Below are 24,735 nucleotides of genomic sequence, written 5' to 3' on the forward strand. Positions count from 1 at the left end.
GAGGCTGCACCTCTGCTCTGCACCAGACTCCTCCATCATCGCCTTTTGAAGTCCCTTGACTGCTTTGAGTAGCCAAGGTCGGTGTCTCTCATTGCCAAGCGGAGGGTCCCTGCCAGCCGTCAAGGTCTCCTCATTTCCTCTCCCAGTCTCACCCTTCACGTGGAGTTTGTCATTTGCTGGAAGCCACTTCATCTGTCCCAATGACAACTTGCCTTCCTCTTTGTTTAAGGGAGCAAAACTCTCCGTTGCGCCAAGCCAAAGCCTTTTTAACACCTTATCTGATGATTGGAGCTATGCAAAGAGCTTCATGCCTAAAATGCATCCTCTTCGAGCCCTGCTCTTGGTTTCTTGCCCTCCCCGGTCTTTGTGCATAACCTGCCAGTAGTAGGGGCTTGAATTTACTCGATGGAAGAAGACTCTTTTCACAGCTAACTGCTTTTCACCTCCCCAAACCTCCATTCCTGCAGACCCCCTGCTGCACAAGGAAATTTAAAATAAGCCCAGAGAATTTTATTTTCATCTTGGTGGGTGGGAGAGGGAGGGCGATATATTTTTCTCCCCTTTCTGGTTTTAATTATGATCAAACATTCTAGTCTGATGAAATTTCATGGAGTCCCAAGCCCACTTGGTCTTTCAAGTCTCAGCCTGGGAGGACGGCAGCGCATAGCTCCCTTGGTTTAAATCACCCAGCGCACATCTCCGAGCACCTCGCTCATCAGAGATGAAGCCGGGCCGTTTTTCAGCTGATTGGCAGCTGGTGCAACATTTTGGATCACATTCAGCAACACATCCCTTGGGGCTTTTTAAATCCTATTTAGCAATTGAATTATCAGAGGCTATTACTCAGAATCAGTTAATGGTTTTCACGTTGCTGGGACCTGAATCTAAGAGTAATACCTGTCACTGGCGAGACGTAGCACTCCTACGGCCCCGTGCCGGAGCCCGTGCGGGGACGGTTCCCACTCACCTGCTCTGAGCAAGATGACCTGGTCGTCCAGGGGCAGCTCGGAGAAGTGGGGGATCCTCTTGGCCCACTCCACCAGGGTGAAGAGCTGTTTGTCTGCTGCCTGGCATATGTTCGTCACTGGGTCATTGGGCTGCCAAGAAAAGGAGATCGAAAGGATTGGAGAAGGCAGAGCAAGGAGAAGAGGAGAGGCTGGAGGAGCAGCTGAGGGGCTTGCTGCCTCCCTGCTGCAGGGAAGGACCCCAAAGTCGGGAGCACCCCAGAAGTGGACATTATCGGCCACAGGGAAAGGAGGTGACTTGGCTTCTCCACCACATGGTTTTTAAGTGGTTTTTAGCAAGCTCCAAAACAGGAACCAGGAGCATTGAGACCCAATATCCATCGCACTGACTGGTGAACCAAACTAGCTCCAGCCCAGGGGTGGGCAGGCTTCTGCACCCATGCCAGCATCTCCGAGCTCGATAAACCAGCACCAGAGGGGGCATTACAAAAAACCCAGAAAAACCTTTCCTTTGAAATATTATCCAGTAACAAAAACCATCTGCTCTCAAGGAGGACAGTCAGCCTAAACACACCAAATCCCTGTTTAAAGGAACTGCTAACAGCTCAAGTGGGCTTGTGATTAGGAACTGGAAGAGCCTGTCTAACCCTGGCGAAGACAGTCCTCACTAGTACAAGTGTGTATATAGGGTTTACCTCTCTGGACAGGGATGTATGAGCCCGTCCACATAGCCCACTGTAATCCCTGCTGATATCTAGCAGCTTTGATTGTACAATTATTTTTCTTCCATGTCCTTAAAAGAGCAGTTTCCAAATCGGAGGAGGAGTGTTTACTTCACTCCTGGATCGCAGGGGGAAGGGGTGTGAATTCAGAGGCAGAGCAGACACGAACGCCAGCGTAACCTCTCCCTCCTGCAAGTCTCAGTTTCAGCAGGACAAGGCCATTCCTCACCACGAGCTGACTGTGCTATGGCAAACCCTTCTCCCAGGCTGGGCAGACGAGGACCACGCTGCTAAGTCTCGCTCCACTCCCCCAGAGCCGTGTCCCGGACCCCTGCCCAAGTCCCCTCCGCCGTCCCCTGGTAGCAAACACAAACTCTGTGCCTCAGTGGCCAATGTCTCCCATTCTCCAGGCTTAAAATAACCAGCATCTGGCAAGCTCAGGGGCACCCGCCTTCGAAGTATTTTCACCTGTTGCGTGCAGAGATGGATGGGAATGGGCTCGCGTTCAGCAGCGCAGCTGAGGAGCGGGGAGCATCGTTACGGAGATTTTCCCTCCTTGCTCTGCCCATCTCCAGCAGCTCCCCGAGGGGCACAAGGGCAGGGGAGTCTCGCTCCGAGGGAGCTGGGGCTCTTTCCTCAGGAAGGAGACGTGAGCAGGGACTGGGCTTTTCGCCGGGAGAGGGAGATAAGACGGGATTTCCTTTGGACAACAGGAAAACCCTAAACTGGGTGTGAGGAGGAGCTTTGCAGGGTTAAGTGTTACACTGGAAACACAGGGAACATCAGCATTCAGAGGTGTTTGCAGGAAGGGTAAGAAGGGATACCCGTGGCCCAGGCTGTAGGAACATCACCAGCCTCAAATCGTCTGAGTTTGGTCAGCAAGCTGGAGCAGCCGGGTGGAAAACTCAGGCATCCCGGCTCCCGCGGGGCGGGATGGGGATGGAGCCCTGCATGCCCCGGAGGGGGACACGACCTACGGGAGACCCCACGCTCCAGCAGAACCTGACCCATGAAGCAACAAGTGCCTGCACAGCCCCATGAAAGGGGTATTGTAGGAAAGTTAGACGGTTTTGCCAAAGCTTTTTATCAGGGATTGCTTCTGGGAAGGTTGTCACCATCTCTAGGACTCGCTCTGATGCAGCAAGCCAGGCTCTGGGTCTCCCAGCCCAGGCTGTATCGCCGCTGCTCTGCAGGCAGCACAAGCTGTACCCAGCCTTCAGTGCTTCGTACAAAGCCTCAGCGAGGGGCCCAGCCTTTAATTACACCTCGGATGGCAGTTCCTGGAACCACCACGGTGCTTCCCGGCAGAACTTAATCACCGTAGCTTGAGAGGCAGCTAAAAGTATCATCCCTGGAGGCCGAAAGGACCCTGCCTGTATCCAGGAGGGGATCTGCAAAGCGGTGCTAGAAACCCTCCCCGTGCACGGTAAGCAAATCCCCTCCTGCAGTAAATAGCAAGGGCACGGTGCCGGAGTGTGACAGAATGAAAGGACACGCAGGCACCTGATCCTTCTGGAAAACCGGAGCTTGGAGGCATCTTCCAGAAAATGGTGACTTGAAACCAGCGGCTCAAAGGCCAATTAAGAGCTAATGGGGATAACACCTCTCAGTTACAGGCTTTGCCTTTCAGTGGCCAGGAGCCCATCCGAGGTGGTGCTTACACTGCCGGAGCCCAGCTTCACAGCTGCCGGGGACACGGGGCAGAGGCAAACCCATCCTTGCGCCCCGTCGTACTGCCTGGGGACGGGTACCTGCCGAGGGCGTATGGCCGGTCCCCGGCTCCCGAGGGATGGGGATCACATGGGGTCTGGGGGTTCCTGGGACACACAGCGTGGAGGAATCCTGCAGCCATGCTCCTTTACAGCTTGTGGGAACCTCCCAAAGGGTTTATCCCCTTTGCCATGGTCAGCAGCCAGATAACTGTTGCAATTAGCAGCTATTTGCAGCGTCTGAAGAGCTGTTATCAGGGGCTCTACTGGTGCAGTTACTTCAAGTGAGTGTTTTGGTGATGGTCATCGAAACGCTGGCCTTGGCACTCTCCTACCACCCAAGGCAGGAGAGCAGATTTGCAGGGGCACATCCCTGTGTCTTAGCTCCTTTCTGCCTGGCTCAGCATCCTTCCCCATCCTGTCCGTGCCACCCACAAGGATCACACCCCACTGTACTCCCCTTTCCCCATCATGGGCTTCAAAACATGAATCTACCCCATCCTCTCTGGTGTCAATCAAGGTGTCAAGACAGAGCCATGGGTCCCCTCCCTGGTCACGTACTCGGAGCAGCACACTTCCACCAGCAACGTGTTTAGATACCAGGGCTGCTGGAACAGCTCACAGGCTGCAGCCCCCGCTGCCCTCCCCTTGTACCAGCTCCGAGGACCGTGCTGAAGCCCCACCGTTGGGTCCCACACTGTCCTAGGTGGGAAAAATCAGTGCCAGAGCCAGCCTGGCAAAGCAGAGGGACCTCCCTCAACCCGAGTTGGGATCTCTGCTCTCAGAGCAGCCCGGGCACCATGGCACAAGGTGACGGTCACAGACATGAGAGCATCTGGGAGAGAAGGGTGTTAACTCCTACCACCCTGCCACCTCCGTCCCAGCCTGGCACAGACCAGTGGAAACACCCTTGCAAGCGCTGGAGCTCTCCAGCTCACTGGCAGCATTCAGCACAGATGGACTAAGGTGCAGGGGTGCAAATAAAAGGACCCAACGCACCAGGCTAATAGGAAACAGCTTGTTTTTTACCTTGTGTCTATTAGGGATGGAATTTGTCTGCCTTTCCATCACATGGGCTCTCTGGGGAGGGCTGGGTGGGAGGAGGGCAGCTCCTCCGTCTTCCCTCGCCTCATCCAGTGGCCTCGTCACTGCGAGCTGCTGATCTCATACATCTGCTAAACCTGCTACAAATGTCACCTCATCGACAGAAGCCGCTTGACAATAACAGGGCATTTCAACAAGCCTCCTGCTTCTATTTAGATGCAACACACATCCTTGTTCACAGTAATGCGTGTTGAATTATGCAGGAACCAGCTTTCAATTTGCTGCAAGAGGCTTGAGGAGATGCAGTGCCAGACGAAGCCATTTATTTCAGCTCGCTCTCTGGGGTTTGTTTTCAAGTCAGCACAACGCTGGCTACAACTCCCCTGAAGTATTTTTAATTCTGATAGCCATCAGAGCCTCTCCGAGCCCCTCACTAACCACAGCTGAGCTGCCTCCTCCGAAAAAGCCCCTTGCAAGCTTCATGGCTGCTCTGGTCAGAGGGCATCGCTGCCTGCAGGCTGCAACTGGGCTCTCAAACGCAGGCGAGCACCATGGCCCTGTATCTCCTTCACTGAGGGATCTGCTCTGTCCACAGCAGGAAGCCTTATGCACTGAAAAGCCTCACCTAGCAAGCCAGCCGTAAAGGGTCCTTGTAGGTAAAGGCCAAAAAGAGCATCCCATAGAAGCAGTCAAGACTTAGATTCCTACAAGGAGCGGCCTGACTCTGAGATCTCCTGTCAAGCCCTGCCAGATAAGGTATTCCTGGCTCAATCCTCCAAGCCTCATAGAAAGAGATAAAGTATTATTGTAGCAGAAAATAAATACTGTAGAGTCCTTCCACTTGCTAGAAATAGCTGCATTTCATCATCTCAACCTCACAGACACCTAGCACAGAGCAATAGGAAATGCAGGGGGATATTTCAGCGGATGATCCTGCTCTCCCAGGTTAGCCAGCCTGCACGCTCGCAGAGCCCCAGCTTTACCTCTGTGCCCCCCCTGAAGGACTGCTAGGTAGCCAGGAGATGCCCCCCTACTCCAGCCTCTCCCCTTCCCAGCAGCAAGTGATAGCTAGCAGGGTTTTGGGTGAATTTATACTCTCCGCAGCCCTGATGACCCCTTGCAGCGGCAGTGCCCCCTCCTGCTAACAGGGCAATGCCGTGGGATGACGTGTGCCTGCCAGAAGGCATCGCCGTAAGGCAAATGAGAAATTAAACACGTGCAGCTGACCCCAGCCCCAAAAGCGCACACGCAATGGCGCACGGCAATTTTTTTTTCCTCTCCATCTCTTTGCTTTGAGTCTTCCCAGTCCCTCAGTATCCCAGGGCTGTGCCGGTGTACCCGGGGTAGGGGTAATTAGCCCCACTCCTGCCCCTACTGCTGTATTAGTTGCCTGAATTGCAGTCGTACCTTTCAGAGGCATTTCCCTATTCCCACTACTTTCACGGGAATGAGGAATGGGGACTGCATCCTAAATGCTGCCTAGGCTGGGCAGCAAGTACTTTCTCTGCAACAGGGCTCTTTATGTGGGCTTTGCATAGGGTCTATCCTAGAAACAGAATTTCAGAGGATAGGTTGGGTCTCACATTTGGAGGTAGCTGCTTTGCAGGGAGGCTTTCTCTAAGCAAGGCTATAACCTGCTGATAAGGGAATCTGCTAGGAAAGGGACCAAGACAGCTTCCCTCATCACAGCTTCTCTATTCCTATTTCCCTGTCAGCTGTCTCATGTTTACACAAGGCCCTGTTAGAGTACAGATGCTTCAAGCAGGCCCAGTTATAATACAAGCTTCTAAATGGGAAAGGAACTTGAAAGTAAACTTCTCCAGACTTTCTCTTCTTAGAGCCAAGCAGCTGTATAATTCTGCATCTGAAAAGTCACACCCTAATTTTACAGCTCTTATTTCTTTGCACTTCAGCCACACAGCTCTGTTTATTGGCTCGATTGGACTCTGAGCTCTTCAGAGCATGAAGGGTCTTCCTGCCTTTTAGCACTAAGGGCCGTTAACTAAAATAAAATCTTCTCTGTGAGCCCTTCTAATTACGCCTTACAGTATCTGTTCCTTCCCTGTGGCTGTGAGACAGAAAAGTACCAATGCTGGTGGCTGTGCAGGGGCAGAGGGGTTTGCTTTCCTCACGCTTTCATCTAAGCTCACACATGTTGTCTACAGCAGAGCTAAGAAGTTGCATTTCTGAGCTCTATCTCTTTTCCCGTAAGCTAACCCCCTCTCTGTCCTAGGCTCGCTGCTGTATTGGTGCTAGGTCAATCCTGATGCCCCACAAACCATCCCTTCTGCCCCATGTGCCGGGGATGGAGCCACGGGGAGAGGTGCCTTACCGAGCTCGGCGTCAAGCCCATATTTGCTTCAATGTACGTCTCTGTCTTTGGCTCCACTGCGAGTTCAGCTTCCAAGATCTTTTCCACGGGCATGTCCTCGTTAGCGCTACTTGTCGACTCCACCTCGTTCTCGTTGCGGTCCTTTCCCCGCTGCCTCTCCTCCTGGACGGCTGGAATTGGACAGAGAAGGGACAGTGTCAGCCTAGGGCTCCCGGCCGCGGTGTCACGGGCTGAGCTGGGACCACGAAGCTCCACGGAGCTACGGGCATTACTTAGCCGTGAAAACCTAAAGCATCCTCAGACTGGTAGGATCACACAGACATCTGATGTCTTGTTCTCCCACCTGACCTTTCCACCGTTGTGGTCAGTGGGGTCTCGGGCTTGGATAGTCCAAAGGGGGGTGAGGTTTGGGGAAGCTGCCGAGCAGCCCTGGCCTGGGAGAGCTGCTCCGTGTGTGCTTCCCTGGAGAACCGCGAGGGACGTTCCCACTCGGACCTGGCCTCTGCTGGGAAACTCCCTTTTCTGCAAAGGGAGAAGTCCTGGAAGCAAAAAGGTTAAAGATGTGTGATGAAAAGCAAAGGAAGCTACACAGCGAGTCACTGCGGGAGAGGGAAATGGATGGGTACTGCAGCAGGCGAAGAAAACAAGGTGAAGCGATAGCATAAGGGAATCCTAAATAAAAGAGAAATCGGTCAGTTTAAAGCTTAAGTCCAGAGTTCAAGCATCCTCTGAGCCTGTTAGTGCTGAATGTCCGAAGAGGTCACGTCAAGCATCTCGTTCCCTGGTCCGGCAGTGATGCTGACGGCTGCCGCGAGGCTCTGCGGCAGGATGGTGCTACCGTGGGACAGGAGCTGGGAGCGGGGATCTGCCGGCAGGCGTTCTATGCAAACCACCACCCTGTCTTTGCCTCTGGGCAATTTCTAAACAGACAGGAGAGACCTGTCCCAAATCCTGTGTGGTAGGACTAATCTAGCCAGAAGCATGTCACACGCTGATGAGTTAATGTCTGAGCAGTACACAGATGAAAAACACTTATTAGATGCTAATAACATTATTATTAATGATCTCCCTTTGAAACCGGCACACACGCTTTCCCTAATCCTGGAAAGTAGTTTTATGCAGACAGTTACATCAGTAACTATCTCTTTCTCAATCATCATGTTACATACCCTAGATCACACACTTTTCCGGACACTGTTGTTTCCCACAGTACGTTTTAGCCCAGTCTAGTTGAGAACAGCCCAAGCAACAGGAGTTTCCATCACTGGTCATGAGAGACAACTCCCTGAACTTATCCAGCTCTTTGCTGAGGACTGAATGAGGCATTCAGTAATGTAAAAGTCCTGCTATTTATTGACAATTATCCTAACACTTTACCTCTCTGCTGAATTTGAAGCTGGTTATGTGATGTTAAGAGAAAGCAGCAGGGGCACAGGTATTGTTCTAGGGAAATCAGAGCTGTCTGTAACACAGTAAGGCTTTTTAGGCAATCAGTGGGACCAGCTCTATGCCAAGTGCAAAAATAAAAACCTAGAATATAAAACTTATTTCTTGAAACCCAGGAAATTAAGACACATGCTAAAAGAGTCCTATATGGATGCTGATCCCATTAACCCAGCTCCACCCCAGCATGCAAAGGCCTGGGTCTGATTTCCACTGCTCGCCCTCCCCTCCTGCAGCAGCCGCCAGTGCAGCGTTGCTGTTTGCTGCACGTCAACAGTGTTCAGACTCCTTCCATGTGAAAGCTGTTATGCAAAAAGCAAGAGGTTATTTTTTGCAAACTGCTCTTAAGTTTATGGGCTGCAGAGGCTCCCAAGGCCCACGCAACGTTTTTCTCCTTGGTCTGCCAGAGCCAGGTAAGCTGCTGCTGTCAGAGCTCAGATTTGTGTTGTGGCTTTTGTCCATCTGGCTCTTGTCTGGCACGGATTCTTCTGTTCACTTTTTCAGGCCAACATAAAATCCTGCTTAAATTTCTCCCCCCGCCCCTACTCCTGCTTTCTCAATCATCAAAAGGCTAGAAATTTTTGCTTAATGCCAACCGTTCTTCAACAGCACAGATGCACCAAAACTCCTCTGGGCACATTAGAAGAGATAAAACACCTACTAAATAACAGAAAAGCCTAAGAGAAAGGCAAACCCACAACAAATGGGATTTTATAAAATGACTTAAATGCCAAAGGCCTGATGCACAGTCGCAGCAGGTCTCAAGGATAAAGGTACAAAGTGTGGTTCCTTGCTCTGAGATCAACCACCTCCACCTCTGGGGCCACTCTGCCGGGAAGGGGTGTTAGTCCAAAAAACACATCCTCTTGCTCGGCCACCAGTGACTTGGGATTTGTGGGAAAGCATTGCAGAGGTCTGGGGAGACAGTGGCCACTTAAAGCCTTAAATCTGCAAATCTCAACCTCATCAAAACCAACAGTCACGTTCTTGGGGGTGAAGAATCAGGTACACTTGAAGGGTTATAGCAGAGTGAATCTTACAGGTCATCACAACAGCATTTGCTAGTGATTAGGCTGAATCTAGCTGATATAAACGATAGATGGAAGAGACAGACGGAAAGAGACTATACATATAAGTAGTTCTTTCTATTGATCTGTGCTTTGAGCTGCTACACCAGAAAGTTGGTGCCGCTGCTCGCTGCGGAGCTGGTCAGTGGAAAGCTGACTCATCCCAGCCTGCTTAGCCCCACGAAAAACCCTTGACACTCGCCCCTGCCCAGCTGGCTGCCGGCAGCAATGACACACCAGGCAGAGCAGATGGCGTATTCTCACCGAGTATGTCAGGTCCAAAGATAAACCAAGCCCTTGCCAGGGAGAGTGTTACCTGCTTTGCTACCCCTGTGTTTCCAAGACCAGACAGCCCTCTCCAAAGCCAGGACAAGCCAAGCATCACTTTGCGATCCCCCCCCCGCAGCTTGGATGACCTCCATCCATCCCCTATCCCGGGCAATCTGGGCTGCAGGAAAGCAGGGACTGTTTCCCAGGGCTGAGCTCAGAGATGCCGTTATCCTCCCTTCCCCCTGAGAAGCTGCTTCACGCACAGGTCTTCGCCGAGGCTGCAGGACGAGGTGACCGTCCTACGTGAAGTTCAGTTGCTGCTGGCTCCCAGGACCCGCGTTACCAGGAGTTTATGAACCCGACCTGTTCCTCACTTGGAAACGATGCAGGACGCCTGCCCAGCCCTGGTTGTTGGATGTAGCTTTCGGGGATGCCTGCGAGGCAGCGACTCCTCTAGATGTTGACTCAGTGGTGGATGCTGTTTTCTCACCCTACGGGCAGCTCGAGGAATGAAGCGGGAACAGCTTCGTTCTTCATGTGAGCAACAGGTTTGCTCCTGCAACAGCTCTGTGCCTGGCCTTGGGGTACAGTCGCCAGTGCACACATGAAGTCCCCTCCGATGGTCATCTTACTGTCACCTTGTTCTTCCAGGTGTGGCACTCCCAAAGTCCCTCTTCAGGATCCAGAGGTCGAACGCGTTTCAGATCTAGTGTCTCCCCTTTCCTAGTTTCAGATTCACCCTGAAGCATCATACAGCTCCAGAGGTGGCAAGCCCAACACGTTGTCCTGAAAGGCGCAGGGATCTGCATTTGGCATTCAAGGCTCTTGTACTCTGTGGGTTCCAAGACTCGGACTTCCCTGTGGATGCAGCCGTCCTTGCAGCCTGTGCTTCAGGAGCTCAGCAGAACTGAGAGGACATCCAAGGTATATAATTTTGCGAGCAGGCAAAAGTGTCTAAGAGCTGCCAGTCATGCAGCTTCGTAGCAGTCCTCCACGTCTCTGATCTCCACTGGCATAAGCCTGGTGGTAGATGTCTGCAATTTACTGCAATCAGTATTTCCCCAGACCTGCCGAGGACCTGACAGGCTGGTGCTCCTTCTTAGTAGAGATGCTGAAGGACGCATCGCCATTTCAGAAAAGAATGGGGACTGTGTTTCTTGAGATGCAGGAAAAAAGAGCAGGTGGGGTAGGGGAAAGGAAAGAAGGAGCAAGTATTCAAGCATATCAGCTTTTTTTAAAAATCATGCAATATGGGATGTTTGTGTGAAGGAAAATCTTCAGTAGTGAGGAGACCCCTCACTAAAAAAACCTAGGACCTTATCTCTGGAGTCCACTCCCCACTCCCACTGGGGATTAGTCAAATAAACCATGGTGGAGATGACAAAAATACATTTTTCAAATGGATTTGGTTTGGGAGCTAGGTTTCTTTGTGGCTTTGTTTTTTATTTATCTTTTAAAAAAGAGAAATAAATACAAATGTGGTAGCTGCATGGCAGCTTGTCTGGTAATATTGAAATGGGAATACCTTGTTCTTCTCGGCTTCCCAGAAGTCTTGTGCGCCGGGATGGATGGTGCTCCATCCCTGTAACACAGTAAAATTTAGAAACAAAGATCATATCGTTTGGTTCTTGTTGCTTCTGCTGGATTTTTCTCTTTTTTTCATTTAAGCTGTAAACTCACAGGCTAAAGACAAAAAAACAGAGGGGTTCTGTGACTGGCTTCTCCAACCCAAATTCTCCCTTGTGGCACAATCAATGTATATTTAAGAAAAAATAAATATTCTCAACTCTAGAGAGGCCACAAGATTCTTCTCCCTCCTGTCTCACACGTGATGCTTCACAGTATTAGCAAGGACAGTACGCAGCGTGGCAATTCAGGGGAGCCGGTTCTACTGCTAGCTCCCTTCTCTCGCTCATCATCCATGCCCTCCTCTGCACTGTGCCCTTCTGCTTGGCCGGGTGGGTCCGGAGACATCCCGCTTCGGTTTAAGAGGACCTTGGGAAGACGATTAAACTACAGAGTGCCTGTGATAACAAGGCACTTGACAGTGTGACCTACGAGGACCTTTCCAAACCTCAGTTGGGCTCTCTTGCTCTTACTGCAATAAGATGGTGATAATGAGGTGAAGGGCTGGAGAACACATCGCCGCGGCTGCAGGCTGAGCTGCTGCTCACCAGGAGGAGGGGAGGGCTGGCGAGGGCTCTGCAAGACCAGCGTGACCTTCCCATCTCCCATCGCACGCAATTACTGCCTCAGCAGACGGGCTCGTCTGGACAAACTACGAGGCTTGTCTCAGACGGATGCGGGGAAGCCACGGAGAGGAGCCCGTGTCCGTGTCCTTGTCCTTCCACCTCACCGCTCGGGCTGCAGGTGTTAGCCAAGATCCACTCTTAGCACCATGCTGTTCCCAACGATGTCGATTTTTCTGGTCATGAGGGTAGCGCAGCATTTGATCAACGGTATGGGTCTATTCATCTTAAATGCAGGAGGCAAGCCAGGCATATTGCTTGCTGCAACCCAAGAAAGCACTCTCCTGCGAGGTAAAGCAGCTCCAAGCTGTCGTTACACCGGCCCTGTCTGCCGCGCCGTGTTTTCAGAGAGGAGCTTCCCCGCGCTCCCCTCTGTGTTGATGGCTGTGCCAATGCTTTTATTTTTCTTCAAGGAGACTCGTATGGTTGAGAGGTTTTCTAGTCCGATTTTCTTAACATAAGGGAAGCATTTAAACCTTGCAGTCCACTTGAGGAGAAAAAAAGATGTTGTAGTCAAAGAGCTCTGAGAGGCAGCCCCACCTCCTCCAGCTATGTCTCAGCCGAGCCAAGGACAGAAGCCTGTGTTTGCCATGGCACCTGATGAAGAGGCTCTCCTGTTATTCTGCTTGATTTGGCCTGTACTTGCCTAAGGCCGGTTGCTGTCATTTTTCATATCAAGCTTCTCAAGCCCATCTGCACTTCCCCAGGCCATGGTACAGCAAGATACGGAGCCCCATGTGTCAAGACCACTTCTCGGTGACCTCTCTCTAAGAACCAAAATGTCTCGTCCCGTGGATTGCAGAGGAGCCTCGGCTGCACAGGTCCAAGGGCTGATAGGCAAAAGTGCCAGATCCATCCTCTGCCGGTGTGCACATCAACACTGGACGCCTTGCCTTTGCTCGTGGTGCAGCATCTGATGGCTAAATAAGCAGGTTGGAGTCCACTGCAAAGTGAGCAACCAACCCAGCTCAGGTGCCCAAACCAACCAGTGCGGGTGGCTGCAGTTGAGTAATGAACTCTGCAGCTGCTGGAGAAGACCGAGCTGCTCGCTGAGGCTCTGGGGAACACTTGGAGGACGCTGCTGAGAAACCTCTGCAGCATCCCCAGCTCCTGCCACTTCATCGCAAGCCTCGTGATGAACGCCGCTAAGTCCCGGCTCTTTGAGCAGTGCAAACACCCCAGAATCCCCATCCTCCAGCAAAAGTTCTTTCCTTTTTAAGCCTTGGGCTCGAGGGAGAAACCTGATGCTGTGATCTGCAGACTAATTAGATTTAAGAAAAAGAAAGATGTCAAGTGCATGCTCAGTTTTTAAAGCCTGGTCATAGATGCAATGCGGGCGCTCACGGCCGGGTCCCCCACGCTGCGGCACGGCCACCCGCTACGGGCACTGCCACACTCAGCGGGCACCACGTTTTTGTGCCGGGGGAATGTTAACGAGGGGAGGAAGAGGCACAAAGGCGACAGGATTTTCCAGCGAGGCAGAGGCGTTTCTGAGAGCCCCCGTGGGTAGGAGCATCGCAGGCTTGTTTGTTTGCTGGGAGAGACGTGGAGGCTACGGCAGCTCCTAATTACCACTTACCCAGCGTTAATACAGATGAGAGCTTGTTTCTGACATGAAAATCCATCCTTCTGGGAACAATAGCGTGGATGACTGGCTGGGGTTTGTTTCTTTTCATGGGGGAGGAAGGGGAAGGATAATTCACTCCCACCAAAAATGGACCGAATGGGGTTTTCTCTGGGGAACAGATCCAGCGTCTGGAGTCCCTGGGCACGGGGAACCCGGCACCACGGGGGGCAGGCACCGATGCTCAGCCCAGTTCTCGGGCAGTGCGAAAGCCGTGCGCGAACAGAAGATGTACTTCTTGGCCTTGGCTCTCCCGTTCTTCTTGGCACGCTCGGATCCTCTTGCACCTTTGTCCCTTTTGTTCCTTGCCATTCCCCGGCAGATGCAGGGATCCACAAAGCAAACAGGGATGATGATGCTTTCCAGGCTGCTCCAACCTGGATGCATTTTGGGAACATGGCCTTGCATCGCCAGGACACACCACCCTCCTCCTGGAGAGCCCGGAGGCTCTGGTGGCCTCCAAGACCCAAACCTGCTCAGTCTTCTCCGAGCCTACAAGTGGGTGGCTGCTTTATTTATGAAGTGCTGGGTGGAGGGTTATTGGGGATTTTGGTTTCACTAGCAGTGGAATTTATTAGGCTCTGCTGCCTTTTTATGAAGCTACGTCTTAGCTGTGTATCATCGGCATCTTGAAGTGCTTATACCCGCTTTTATCAAGAACATCATGATAGCTGAGGAAACTAATTCAGACAGCATTTCTTCTGCTTTGCTTTTGCGCGCCTTTTTTTTCAAAGATGCAGCTTGCCACTACTGTAAACAACCTCAAAAACCGAGATACAAGAACTAAATGGTAGTGTTTTCTCCAACATTTTCACCTGAATACTGCATTTTTTTAAGATAGGCAAAATACCACTGTGATGATAAAAAAATCTAACTTCGGAGTGTTAAAAAGTGGACTGAAAACTCTGCATGCAGTCAGTCCACATGGGGAACGGCTCCGGAAAACAATGGCAAAAATTGCTAGCTCACTTCACTCTCAAAAGCCGGACACTGCAAAGTATAAGCAAACAGCAACATTGCCAAAGCAATGAGAGAAAATCATACACCAAACCCTTTTTCTCAACCTAAGAGTATCCTTAAAAACAAACAACAAACCCAGCATCTTTTAACCAGCTGGTTTAAAGAGCAGCACTTTAAAAGGATATAAGAAACTAGCTCATTAAGCTGAAAGACATTTTCCATTCCAAAATTATTACTAAAAATAACTGTGCTCTTGAACTCTGCCCCTTCACTAGGGTATGGCCACTCGCCTGCTTTTTACATTCGCTTGGACAGCGGGTTGGAGACCTGAATTCCTGCTCTTTCTCCCCAGACTCCTCTTGCTCCTGTTGGTCCCGAGAGATGCTCTGGGAGCCAGGATGGCTCCAGCTCCCGGGGGTGCCGGGAGGCTGCACAGCCATGGCAGGGGATCAGGCACAGCTCAATGATGGCTGTGTTAGTGCAGGGGCTGAGCTCCAAGTCACTCTGCGTTAAAACAGGGGGAAACTTCGGTCCCTCTGGACTAAGTGATGTATCTGAGCAGCTCCTCGGAGACACGCAGACGTCTCCGAGCTGCAGACTAGAGTCGTTCCCTGCGATGCTGCAAGTCAAACCCCTCCCAGGTTAAATCCCTCAGCTCGACCACAGTGCAAGCAAGCGGGGGAAAACCAACCCACAAACACAGGGGAAGAGGAAGAATTATCTCAGGCTGTGAAGTTTAATGAAATCTTGAAGTTAGAGATCAGGCGTGCAGCCAGACAGAAGATGTCCTGGATCCTCAGAGCATGACTCTGGATCGTGTCACGGCAGCTGACGAAGGCAAGCTGCAGCAACGCCATACCCAGGTCACCGCCGTTACGGCATCTGCGCCCGGATTTAGGAACGATCTGGGGGTCGGTTATGCAGCCCGAGCCGCAGCCACTGGGGGAGGACAGCTTTCTGGTCTCCAGATGGGCTACGAGCTTCCTGACAGAGACGCATCAACATCTATTTTACCGAGTCGGCATCAGACACCGCCGTTAAGCGTTCCACAGCGCGCTCGGGCTGCCGGCTTCGGCTCGGCAAGTGGCAGCCCTGTTAACAAACTGGGCAGCCCAGCAGGTCCTACGGAGACAGCCTGGCTCATGCCAGGAGCCGCTCGTGTCCGGAGGCAGCGCCGGGGGAAGGAGAGGCAGGAGACGGAGCGGGGCCAGGCTGCGCCGGTTCCCAACGTCTGCTCCCTGTGAGCCGTCCAAGGGCGGCCGGCGGGAGCATGAGAAAGGGCTCCTCGCTGGTATTTCCTGCTTGCTGTGCGATCCGGCGGCGTTGCCAGCAATGGTGGGGCCGGGACTTCGTCACACGAGAGAGAGACGCGCTGCGATGCAAGGCCACGGAGTCTGTAGTCTCCGATGACCCCCTTCACCTCTGAAGCTAACCCCAACTAATGGCAGTGCACGCGAGACGCCTTTATCCCAAGACCCTCAGTGTTTACTCCCACCTCTTCACAAGACCTCTACCTCCCTAACTCAAGGGCAGTTTCCACTTTTTCCCTTTAAAATATAAGGCTGCTGATACACAGACACCTTGGACCCTAATGAGTAACAGATCAAGCGGAGAGAGTTATGCTTCTGGATGCAAACAGCCACCCCCACAATAATAATCCCTGCATTAGTCAAGATCCCTGATGGTAATCTTAATTTTGTTGACTATCCGGTATTTAGTGGGAGACACAGTACAAAAAACCAAAGCCTCACACAGCTGGCAGTAATTCATAGGGGAAAAACGCTCCCAGTTGCTTATTTATTGTAGCTGCAATACCTCAGAGCCCATGAGGCTCATTCACCGTGAACATGGCGTCAGGATCTATCCTAAATGTTTTTAACAGGGAGCAGCAAGAAGAGATGCACGCACCAGAAGGAATCTTCCGCTTCTGCAGGCTTTCCTCCCTTTAGGTCAAGCCTTGTAGCCCTGAAGCAATGTCCCCTCCTTCCAGCACCCCGCGGCCACCCCCCGCCTCTCGCCTCTGCTTCGTCTGCCCTGACACACGGTCAAGGTCCATCCCTCCGGCTCTGCTCTTGGCACGCTCACCGGGAGACCTGCCCTGGGTCGGGATCCAACCCTTCCAGAGCTCCGCCAGCTGCCCAAGAGGTCCCGTTGATTTTACTCCTTTAAGCCAACTTCTTAGCTATGTAAGGGACCCTTCCCTTTTACCCTTCTGGCACAGGTTTTGGGGTATGAACGTGGCCTTCAGCCCTCTTCTTCCCAGCATCACTCTGCAGGTTGCAGCACTGCTCAGCACCACACAGGATGCCTTTAACAGTTATTCTCTCACCAGAGCTACAGTACTTAGTTTAGAGGGTTTTACTGTACTTCCATGACATACAAATACCTTTGGGCTACAGGAGAGATACTTCCCTAGCAGGAATCTGCTGTGCCTTTATGTAGCTATAAATTAGGTCTCCAGAGCAAGATATTTTTTAGGGAAATGAGGCCCATTACCCTGGCTCTGTTACTTAAAAGATGCAACAGTTTACACTAGAGGACAAAAAGCCAGCTATGTTGTAAGTGAGTATTTAGGCAAAAGGAATTAGCAATGCAGGATTTAGCCCAAAACAGAGGTGATGGGGAGGCAGCGGGACTGGTGTAAGGACAAGGACAAGGCTCCTGGCCGGCAAAGTGGATGGGCAGCAGCAGTGAGCTGGGATGGATGCAATGGGAAGGAGACCTTTTTTTGACAAATCAGGTGGATGTCACATGTGAAACTCAAGAGCTGCTCGAAACCAAAGCTCAGCGAGATCCAACTTCTCACTTTCAGGTCTAGGACAACACTAGGACATCTCCAAACCTGCTATAAGACACTGTGAATTTTTAGGTTTATAACACGAGAGAGCTTTATTTGGGGACCAGGGGAGTATTCCAGCTTTCCCTACATGGGGATTATACGCTAAACATCTACTGACTGCCAACGCACCGGATTTCTGCCCTTCTCCAAAGCTGTCCTCACGCAGCGCCGGCATCAGAAGATCAGCTAGCACCGCCTGAGTGCACTTCTAGAGTTACGAAGATCCCATCTGTCACACTTTTAAATAATTGGCTGATCGTTATGAATTCATTTGGTATTCATTGTGATAATGTTAATCAAGATGAATTAATAGAGTCCTCATACTGTACGTGCTCCCTGGGGAATTCCACCACCATTTAGAAATTAATTAATGGACCTATAATTTTAGTGGCGCTGCCCATGCAATCACCGTTAACGGTAGGCATGAAGCAGGTACCTGATCACAGGATGTCAGTGCAGGCTACAGAGCTAAAGCATTCCTGCTGATGTTCCCTTCCCTACAGACGACGGCTGAGTTGTTCTAGGGTCCGAAGGGAAAGCGGGTCTCCAGCTGCCGGTGCAAGGCTCTGGAGGCAATGCCAGGGTAATGGGATGCTCCACATTTATCTACACCTGCATTTCTCCCCTGGGAAGCAAGCGCTGCTGCTGAACACACAGGAGACTTCTTGGCTTCTTTTTAGTCACCTGAGTCTCCCGCGGCTGGAGATCAGGCTTTCCTCCTCCTGCCACACATCTCCCGTGGGATCCAGCACACTCCACGGCTCTGCCCATCTGCAAAGCAGCCAGGGCAATGCCAGCCCCCCGCACACGAAGCACCGTGCCTGCACCGTACCACTCGTCTTTAGAGGCATTTTCTGAACATCTCAATCTCTCCATTTAAGACTAGAGGACCGGTGGGCCAGAAAGCTTCGTTTCCGAGCACCCAAGGGTTAAGTTCTGCAGGGCCAAGGAGGTCCCCTGGGTGCCTTTGCCTCCCAGCCCACTGCAATCCCCCCCCCACTGCTGCAATCCCCCCACACCTCGAGCAGAGACGGCTTTGACATTTGAAGACTCTGCGCGTCATGGGTCCTTAGGTAACCCCGTAAATCGAGCATGGCAGGGTCTGCTCAACACTCGGCGCAGCTCCGGCGCTGCCCTATTTACTATTTAATCAATGCTCCAGACAAGACTAAGTGCTCTTCAAAGAGACCCGGGCTGGAGCGCTGCTCGCTGCAACCAGAGCGACTCGGCGGAGGGATGAGTTTATCGGCCGGTCAGGGAGGCAAGTGTGGCTCTGAAGATGTAAGGGGAGAAGGCAGCGGAGAACTGAGCAGCACCATGGGGTCATTTTCACATCGTGTCTGATAAAAGCCTGTTCTGCCAGCAGTTTAAAACAGATGCAGTCAGCATTTAAAAAGAGCATTTAAAAGAGGCACTGCCAGGGAGTTTTAGGTCCTAAATTTAAATTCCAGTAAGGGGAGAGATACCTTTTACGAGACCGAATTTCTTTCTTCTTCCCAATGAGAAAAAAATCCAGTATTGCTACTGCTAGGGAACGCTACCGAGTCAGAGCAGCCGGTGCTCAGCACTGGTGCCCGAGCAACGGACTCTGACGAGAAGGACAATAATTCACCGAGTTTCCCTGCCCCTCCTGCGCGAGGTTTGCACTACAAACAGCCCGCAGCTGGGACACACGCAGGAGCCTCTCACCTCCCCGGCAGCACGGTGATTAGCAACCAGCAGATCAAACATGATCTCTATCTTGCCAATGTCCCCTAATCAGCTCCACTTCTCCAGGATGCAACGTCCCGTGTCGCACGGAGAAAGAAGGGCCAAGCCGGGTGGCAGCATTTGTCACCCGAAACGCACTCAGCCCCGACAGCTTTCGCACCTCTGTTTTGACGGGACCCTTGCATGGAAAGGGAAGAGGTCGGTGTATTTGCCATCGCTGCTCCCAATACGTGGCAGCCGGTGCGAAACGGGGAGTGCAAGTTCCAGGGCAGCAAATGACCCCACGAGCACTGCCTGCTTTCACTGCCCCCCCTGCTCCCCGGTCCTGTGCTCAGTGCCTCTGGGCACTGCCTCATTTACTAATGTGCAACCGTCCATCATCTGGGTACCACTCTGGAACTTAGCGCTGTTCTGGAGCCCACAAGAGGCCCTGGCTGTGGCGCAAAAGCAAACTATAAGTGAGACACGCGCATTTTTGGCACCCTGGCGCAGGCAGCCCTTGGCAAGGCTCGTGCTGGCTCTGGTGCGCACGGTGCTGCCGCGTTGCCAACAGGCAGGAGCCCGCTGGAGCCTCCTAACGAAGGAAAGGTATCTGGCAGCACCCATGGGTGCTCGAGCCAGGCTCTCTCTGCCTTACCTTCTCGCTTCATCCCCATCGCAAGACACTTCTGATAGCGGCAGTACTGGCAGCGGTTGCGCTGGCGCTTGTCGATCAAGCAGTCCTTGTTGTCGCGGCAAGTGTAGGTGAGGTCTTTCCGCACCGTGCGCTTGAAGAAGCCTTTGCAGCCCTCGCAGCTGTAAACCCCATAATGTTTACCTGCGGGGGGGGGGATGCGACTCGGGTTAAAAGGACTCACTGAGCGTCCTGGGTGCCCCCAGCTCCCCGCTTTGCTCTCCCACACCACAAAGGCCATCAGCTCCTCCCAGGGCCTCTCCTAGCTGTGTCTGGGGGAAGCAGAGGTTTCTCGGAGCCACGAGCAGGAGCTAAAGAGCAGTGGCTTCACCTTGACTTGACTTCCATAAAATCAGAATGCTCTCCCTGGGCTACAACCTGCCTTATATCCAGGAAAAGCCCTCACCGTTTCTTAGCCATACATCAGGGGCGAGGCAGCGCAGCAGTGAAATGGGGGGGACCCCCTGTGCCCCCCGCGACCCATCCGGACTCCCCACGCCAGACACGCGACCCAGCCTGCTCTGCACCATGCACCCACCCTCCTCTTCCAGCCCTGGAGCCCGACAGGCGCAGGAGGTGTCCCTAAGGACCTCACAAACTAGGCGACCAGAGCACTTCTGGAGCAGAAAGCTTTTAAAACAGCATAAGAATAAAGGGAATTAGCACATCTTTATCTCCCACAGGGGAGAGACTCCGTGCGAAGCACATCTTTTTATCTGGTGCTATGTGACAATACCGCTACGGATCAAAGGATGGGGAGAGAGAGGGACGCTCACTAATGCCTTGTCTTCAGACGGGCTGTGCTGCTCAGGGCTGAGGATATAACACCACTGCTAAGCAGAGACCTGGGGTCTCCTGGCTCGGCTCAGAGCCTGCCCCAGACCAGATGGGCTGGGGGAGGCTGGTCAATAAGGGACTTTTCATCCCCTCCTCTGAGGGCACGGGCAGCTCCTCTCCCGATGGAGAGTCCCCGCCGGCACTCGCTGTGCTGCAGGGTGCCGGGGAGCCACGCAGACCCTCGCCACGCTCTCCCAGGGCACCCACACGCCAGCACGGACCGAGCACGCTGCTGTGAGCCCCTCCTGGGGCAGGCATCAGCCTTACCTGAAGATCTGTCCCCGCAGATGGCACATATGTGCTTGGTGAAGGAGGCCATCGTTCCTGAGGGATGTGCTGGCACTTTGAGGACTCCATTGAGCCCCAGGGGTGGCTTAATGTCTTCTGAGCTGCTGACGGGGTTCATGGGTGAGTTGAGCTGTCAAGACAGAAGCACAGTGCTCAGCGGGGAGCCGTGGATGTGGGGCCGAGCCAGCTCCACAGCAGGGCTTGCCCGTGTACTCAGATGTGGGGCGGGAGGGCCAAGCAGGGGACAAGGTTCCAATGGGGACATGTACCGCTTAAAACACCAACCCACAAAGCTAAACCAAGAGGAGGATTTGGGCACATGAGTCCAGAGACCAAAGGCACAAGTGCTCATCTGCTGCCCCGGCATAAAAGCCGGTGCGGCTCTGAGCCGGCAGAAGGATGCTACCGGGTCTCGCTGCCGGCACCGGGGCAGACGGAGCAGGACACGGCCGGTCCCCTGTCCCCCTGACACAGCCCGCCCCACGAAGGATGCTCCTGCACGATTTAAGGGGAAGGCGAGTTCCTCCTGCACTGCCAGACCCCCGTGCGTGGCACAGCCACGGCAAGACCCCCAGGGCCAGGCGCTCGCAAGCCACCCCGGCTTCGCACCGCCTGGGGATGCAGAGCAGGGGAGATGATTTGCAGCGATGGTTCGTGGGAGAGCTGCTGGCTGGGAGCGAGCGCTTGCACGGATGATGAAGGCCAGGACACTCACGCTTTAGCTCTACAATTTATAGACATCCTTTTAGCATTATCTCTCCAAAGGAAAGCTTCACAGCAAATAAATAGGTCCCAGATGCAATGAGGCCTGGCTTTCCAGAACTGCCCTGGGTGGGACACTTGTCTGCAGCTTCCAGCCTTCCAGCAGCCTGTCCACATGCCTCTCCGTCCCTCCCCAGTGAGCTCGGTCCCCAACACTCACTGAAGAAAGTGGAGAATTGGGTGGAAGCTGGGTGCTGGCGTGGCCCTGAGGTGCTGGTATTAAGTGAAGGATTCCTGAGTCGATTCCCACATCGCTCCGTGCAGCAAGGCAGGGCTGTTATTCCCCCATGTACAGAGAGAAACGGAGGCATGGAGATGTAGGACCGACCCATCTTGATAAGGGAGACAAACTCACAGCAACCCTGCCCAGCCCAGGGCAGGTTCAGGGAGGTCCGGGGGTGGACAAGGGAGCCAGGCTCGGTCAGCTCCAGATGCAGGACTGGCCAGGACTGCTGCGGCTGTCCTCCCGGGGACCAGCCGGCCAGGGACTGTCGCAGAGCCTCCGTCCCTGCCAACATCTAAATCCAGGTTGAATACACAGGATTTGTGCTTCGGTCTGTTGTGTTTCTCTTCCCTAACAGAGACACTCAGCAATTGCACTTGTCACAGATTAATTCAGGGAAGTCCCAGGGCTTGTGATCTGTCAATTAGAGGAGCGCAGCCGTTCTGGCTTTAAAGTCTCCAGGCTGGTGGGGAATATTTGGCAGGCAGATGACTAATAACTGCAGAACAGAGCAAGGTAAACCCACCCTGGAGAAATGTGATGGATCTGCCACCCTCTCCCGCCCTGCCTGTGCCAGCTGATGAATCAGAGGCAGCCAGGACCCGGTGCCGCTGAGGGATACGCTCCTGGGCTTTAGCTGCTGTTCAGTTATGCTGCGACAGGGCAGAGAGAGGAGGGACGAGCAGGTCCCCGGCAGGAGCATCTCTCTTTGGGACCTGTGTGTCCCCAGGCACAGAGCCTCTCTCTGTGCCACCCTGCGAGCAGGGGCTGCCAGCACTGCTGCAGCACATCCCTCCGTGGCTTCGGGGTCACCAGCTCCAGCGATTCCTCCCAGTGCACCTTCTGGGAAACGGAGCCATTTCCCAGGTGCAGCTGGTGGCTACGGCTCGTGTCGCGCTGCGTCACCGGCCAGTGCCGCACGGGAGCGAAGGCAGAGGCCGTGGGCTGCCTGCTGAAGATAAGCCTTTCGCCACCACTTCCCCCAGCCCCAGCAGCCCACAGGGTCCGCCCAAGCAGCCCCCCCAGAGCATCTGGGGGGGAACGATGGGCAGAGCAAGACGGGACAAGCGCTGCACCTTGCCCCTGCACCAGCCCGGGACGGTGCGGGGTCCCACCACCCTCCGCAGCCCCGTCCATCGGCAGGACACCCCGGTCGGAGCTGAGTCAGCCCCGGGTTGGGGTGGGGGAAGTCATCGGTTCCTCTCGCAGCGCTGGCCCAAAACCTCAGCGGAGGCACCGTGTGCACCCAAGGGTTCCCACATTGCCCCGGCGCCTGCCCCGTGCTTTCCCCTCCGTGCCGGCAGCCGCCGAGCGAAACCGGCAGCACGTGCAGGCAGGGAGGAGGCAGAAGGGGAGGCAGCGGCCCCCCACCTTGGCACGGCACTTCTGCTCCGGGGCAGGACAATTCTGGCTCAGCAAGCGAGCGGGAACGAGGGAGGAACCAGTGCTCTGCTTCCCCAGTGATACTGGGACTCCTTGGCTCCTCTCCCTTCCCTGTTCAGTTCATCGCACCGGGGACCAAATCCTGTCCCTTCTGGCAAAGCAAAGCTTTATTCCTCCTCCCATCCAAAAAAATACCCAACCCCTTCTCCGGTCCCCCAGGCACCCTTACAAAGAGCACTGTGCAAAGGCAGAGAGCGGCTCTGGAAAAGCCTAATCCGGCGTCTGATCTCTCCCCGCTAGCCCCCGGGCGCCCCGAGCTGCTGCCAGCAACGCCTGGGGCGGCTGCGCCGGCGCAGCCCTGCGAACTGCGGGGAAAGTCCCTCCCTTTCAGCTGTTACTGCAAATCCTGCTTTTTCCCCCCGTTTTCCCAGAATTTGTAGGTAAGAGGGTTTAAATATGTGTTAAATCCCAGTAAGCAGCAGAGCTGCTGGGTCTAGCCTCCCGGTCTGGCTGGGATCTTGCTCACCACTGCAAACTACCCCTGCTTTCAGCCGGCTCCTGCCCCACACACCTCACCCCCAGCCCAGCATCCCTTCCCCGAGGGGGCCTGGGAGCTCCTTGGGTGCTGGGACCCTGCAGAAGGACACCCTGCTTCGCACCCAGATTTTGGGGCTGCATTTGGAAACCGTGCGAGGTCCCGGAAAGCGCACGGTGCCAGAGCGAGGGTGCTGGGAATGCTCCGAGCATCCCTCAGCGCTGGCACCAAGGGCTGCTGACTCCTGACATCCACCGGACCAAACGGGAGAGGGAAAGCACCCCGGCTTTTGGGAGCCTGCCGGCTCCTTCCCACCCCGGTGCCGGCAGGAGCTGGGATGGAGAGGACCCACCCCGCGGGACCCACCGCACCTCGCACACCCCGTGCCCTTCTGCTCTGCTGGTTTTCCAGAGGTGACGAGGCATGTCCTGATGGCAAGTGGCATCTGCCATCTGATTCAAACCATCTTCCATCAGTGCCATCCCCACCCGGCGACGGGGGCCACACGCCTCATTACCCTCGGCGCTTTGCCGACCGGTGCAGCGGCACGGGGAGGGGGCTGTGCTCCCCTCCAAGCATCGGCCCCGCTGCCCACCCTCCTCCTCCTCCTCCTCCTCCTCCCGCACTCCTCCACGGGCCCAGGTAGGCACCTCTGCCCGCTGCAGGGACAGGGGACGGGGACAGGGACCTAATGCGCCCAGACAGGGAACAGATGGCAGGAGCCATTAGGCTGAAGACCTCCTAACTGTCACCTCTAGGAAAACCACTTAAGACAAGTCCCTGAGCAAAGGACGGGCGCTTGCACCGCGCCGAGAGGGCTGGAGCTGCCGCGCTGCTAGCTCACTCCCTGGCACCATCTCACCACGCTCTCAATTCCCCTTTCTGCCCTGTGGCTGCGTTTTATTTCAGTTCCCCTGGCTCGCCGGTCCCTAAAGCAAAGCGTGCCTTATAATTGACGCTGGGGGTGCATCGCCCCTGCCCCGTTTCCTCCCCAGCTTGCGGCTCACCCCTGTGTTGCTTCACATCCCCCCCTTCCCACTCCTTCCCCACCATTTTGGCGCTCTCGCTGCTAATTTTGCTCCGGCAGCCCGTTCCCAGGC

General features: G+C 54.0%; 1 protein-coding gene across 4 annotated transcripts in view; it reads right to left on the minus strand.

Annotated features, from left to right (window-relative positions):
• Positions 1-24,735, minus strand: part of RXRA (retinoid X receptor alpha) — a 117,558-nt gene that overhangs the window by 13,570 nt on the left and 79,253 nt on the right. For all 4 annotated transcript variants that reach the window (XM_052814698.1, XM_052814697.1, XM_052814700.1 and 1 more), the window contains exons 3-6: positions 20,712-20,862; positions 19,572-19,751; positions 6,773-6,942; positions 968-1,097 (exon numbers count right to left, since the gene is read on the minus strand). In XM_052814698.1, the coding sequence (XP_052670658.1) occupies positions 968-1,097; positions 6,773-6,942; positions 19,572-19,751; positions 20,712-20,862 (631 nt within the window). The remainder of the gene's footprint in view (positions 1-967; positions 1,098-6,772; positions 6,943-19,571; positions 19,752-20,711; positions 20,863-24,735) is intronic.

This window comes from Harpia harpyja, chromosome 19 (genome assembly GCF_026419915.1).
Source record: "Harpia harpyja isolate bHarHar1 chromosome 19, bHarHar1 primary haplotype, whole genome shotgun sequence".
Classification (NCBI taxonomy): Eukaryota; Metazoa; Chordata; class Aves; order Accipitriformes; family Accipitridae; genus Harpia; species Harpia harpyja.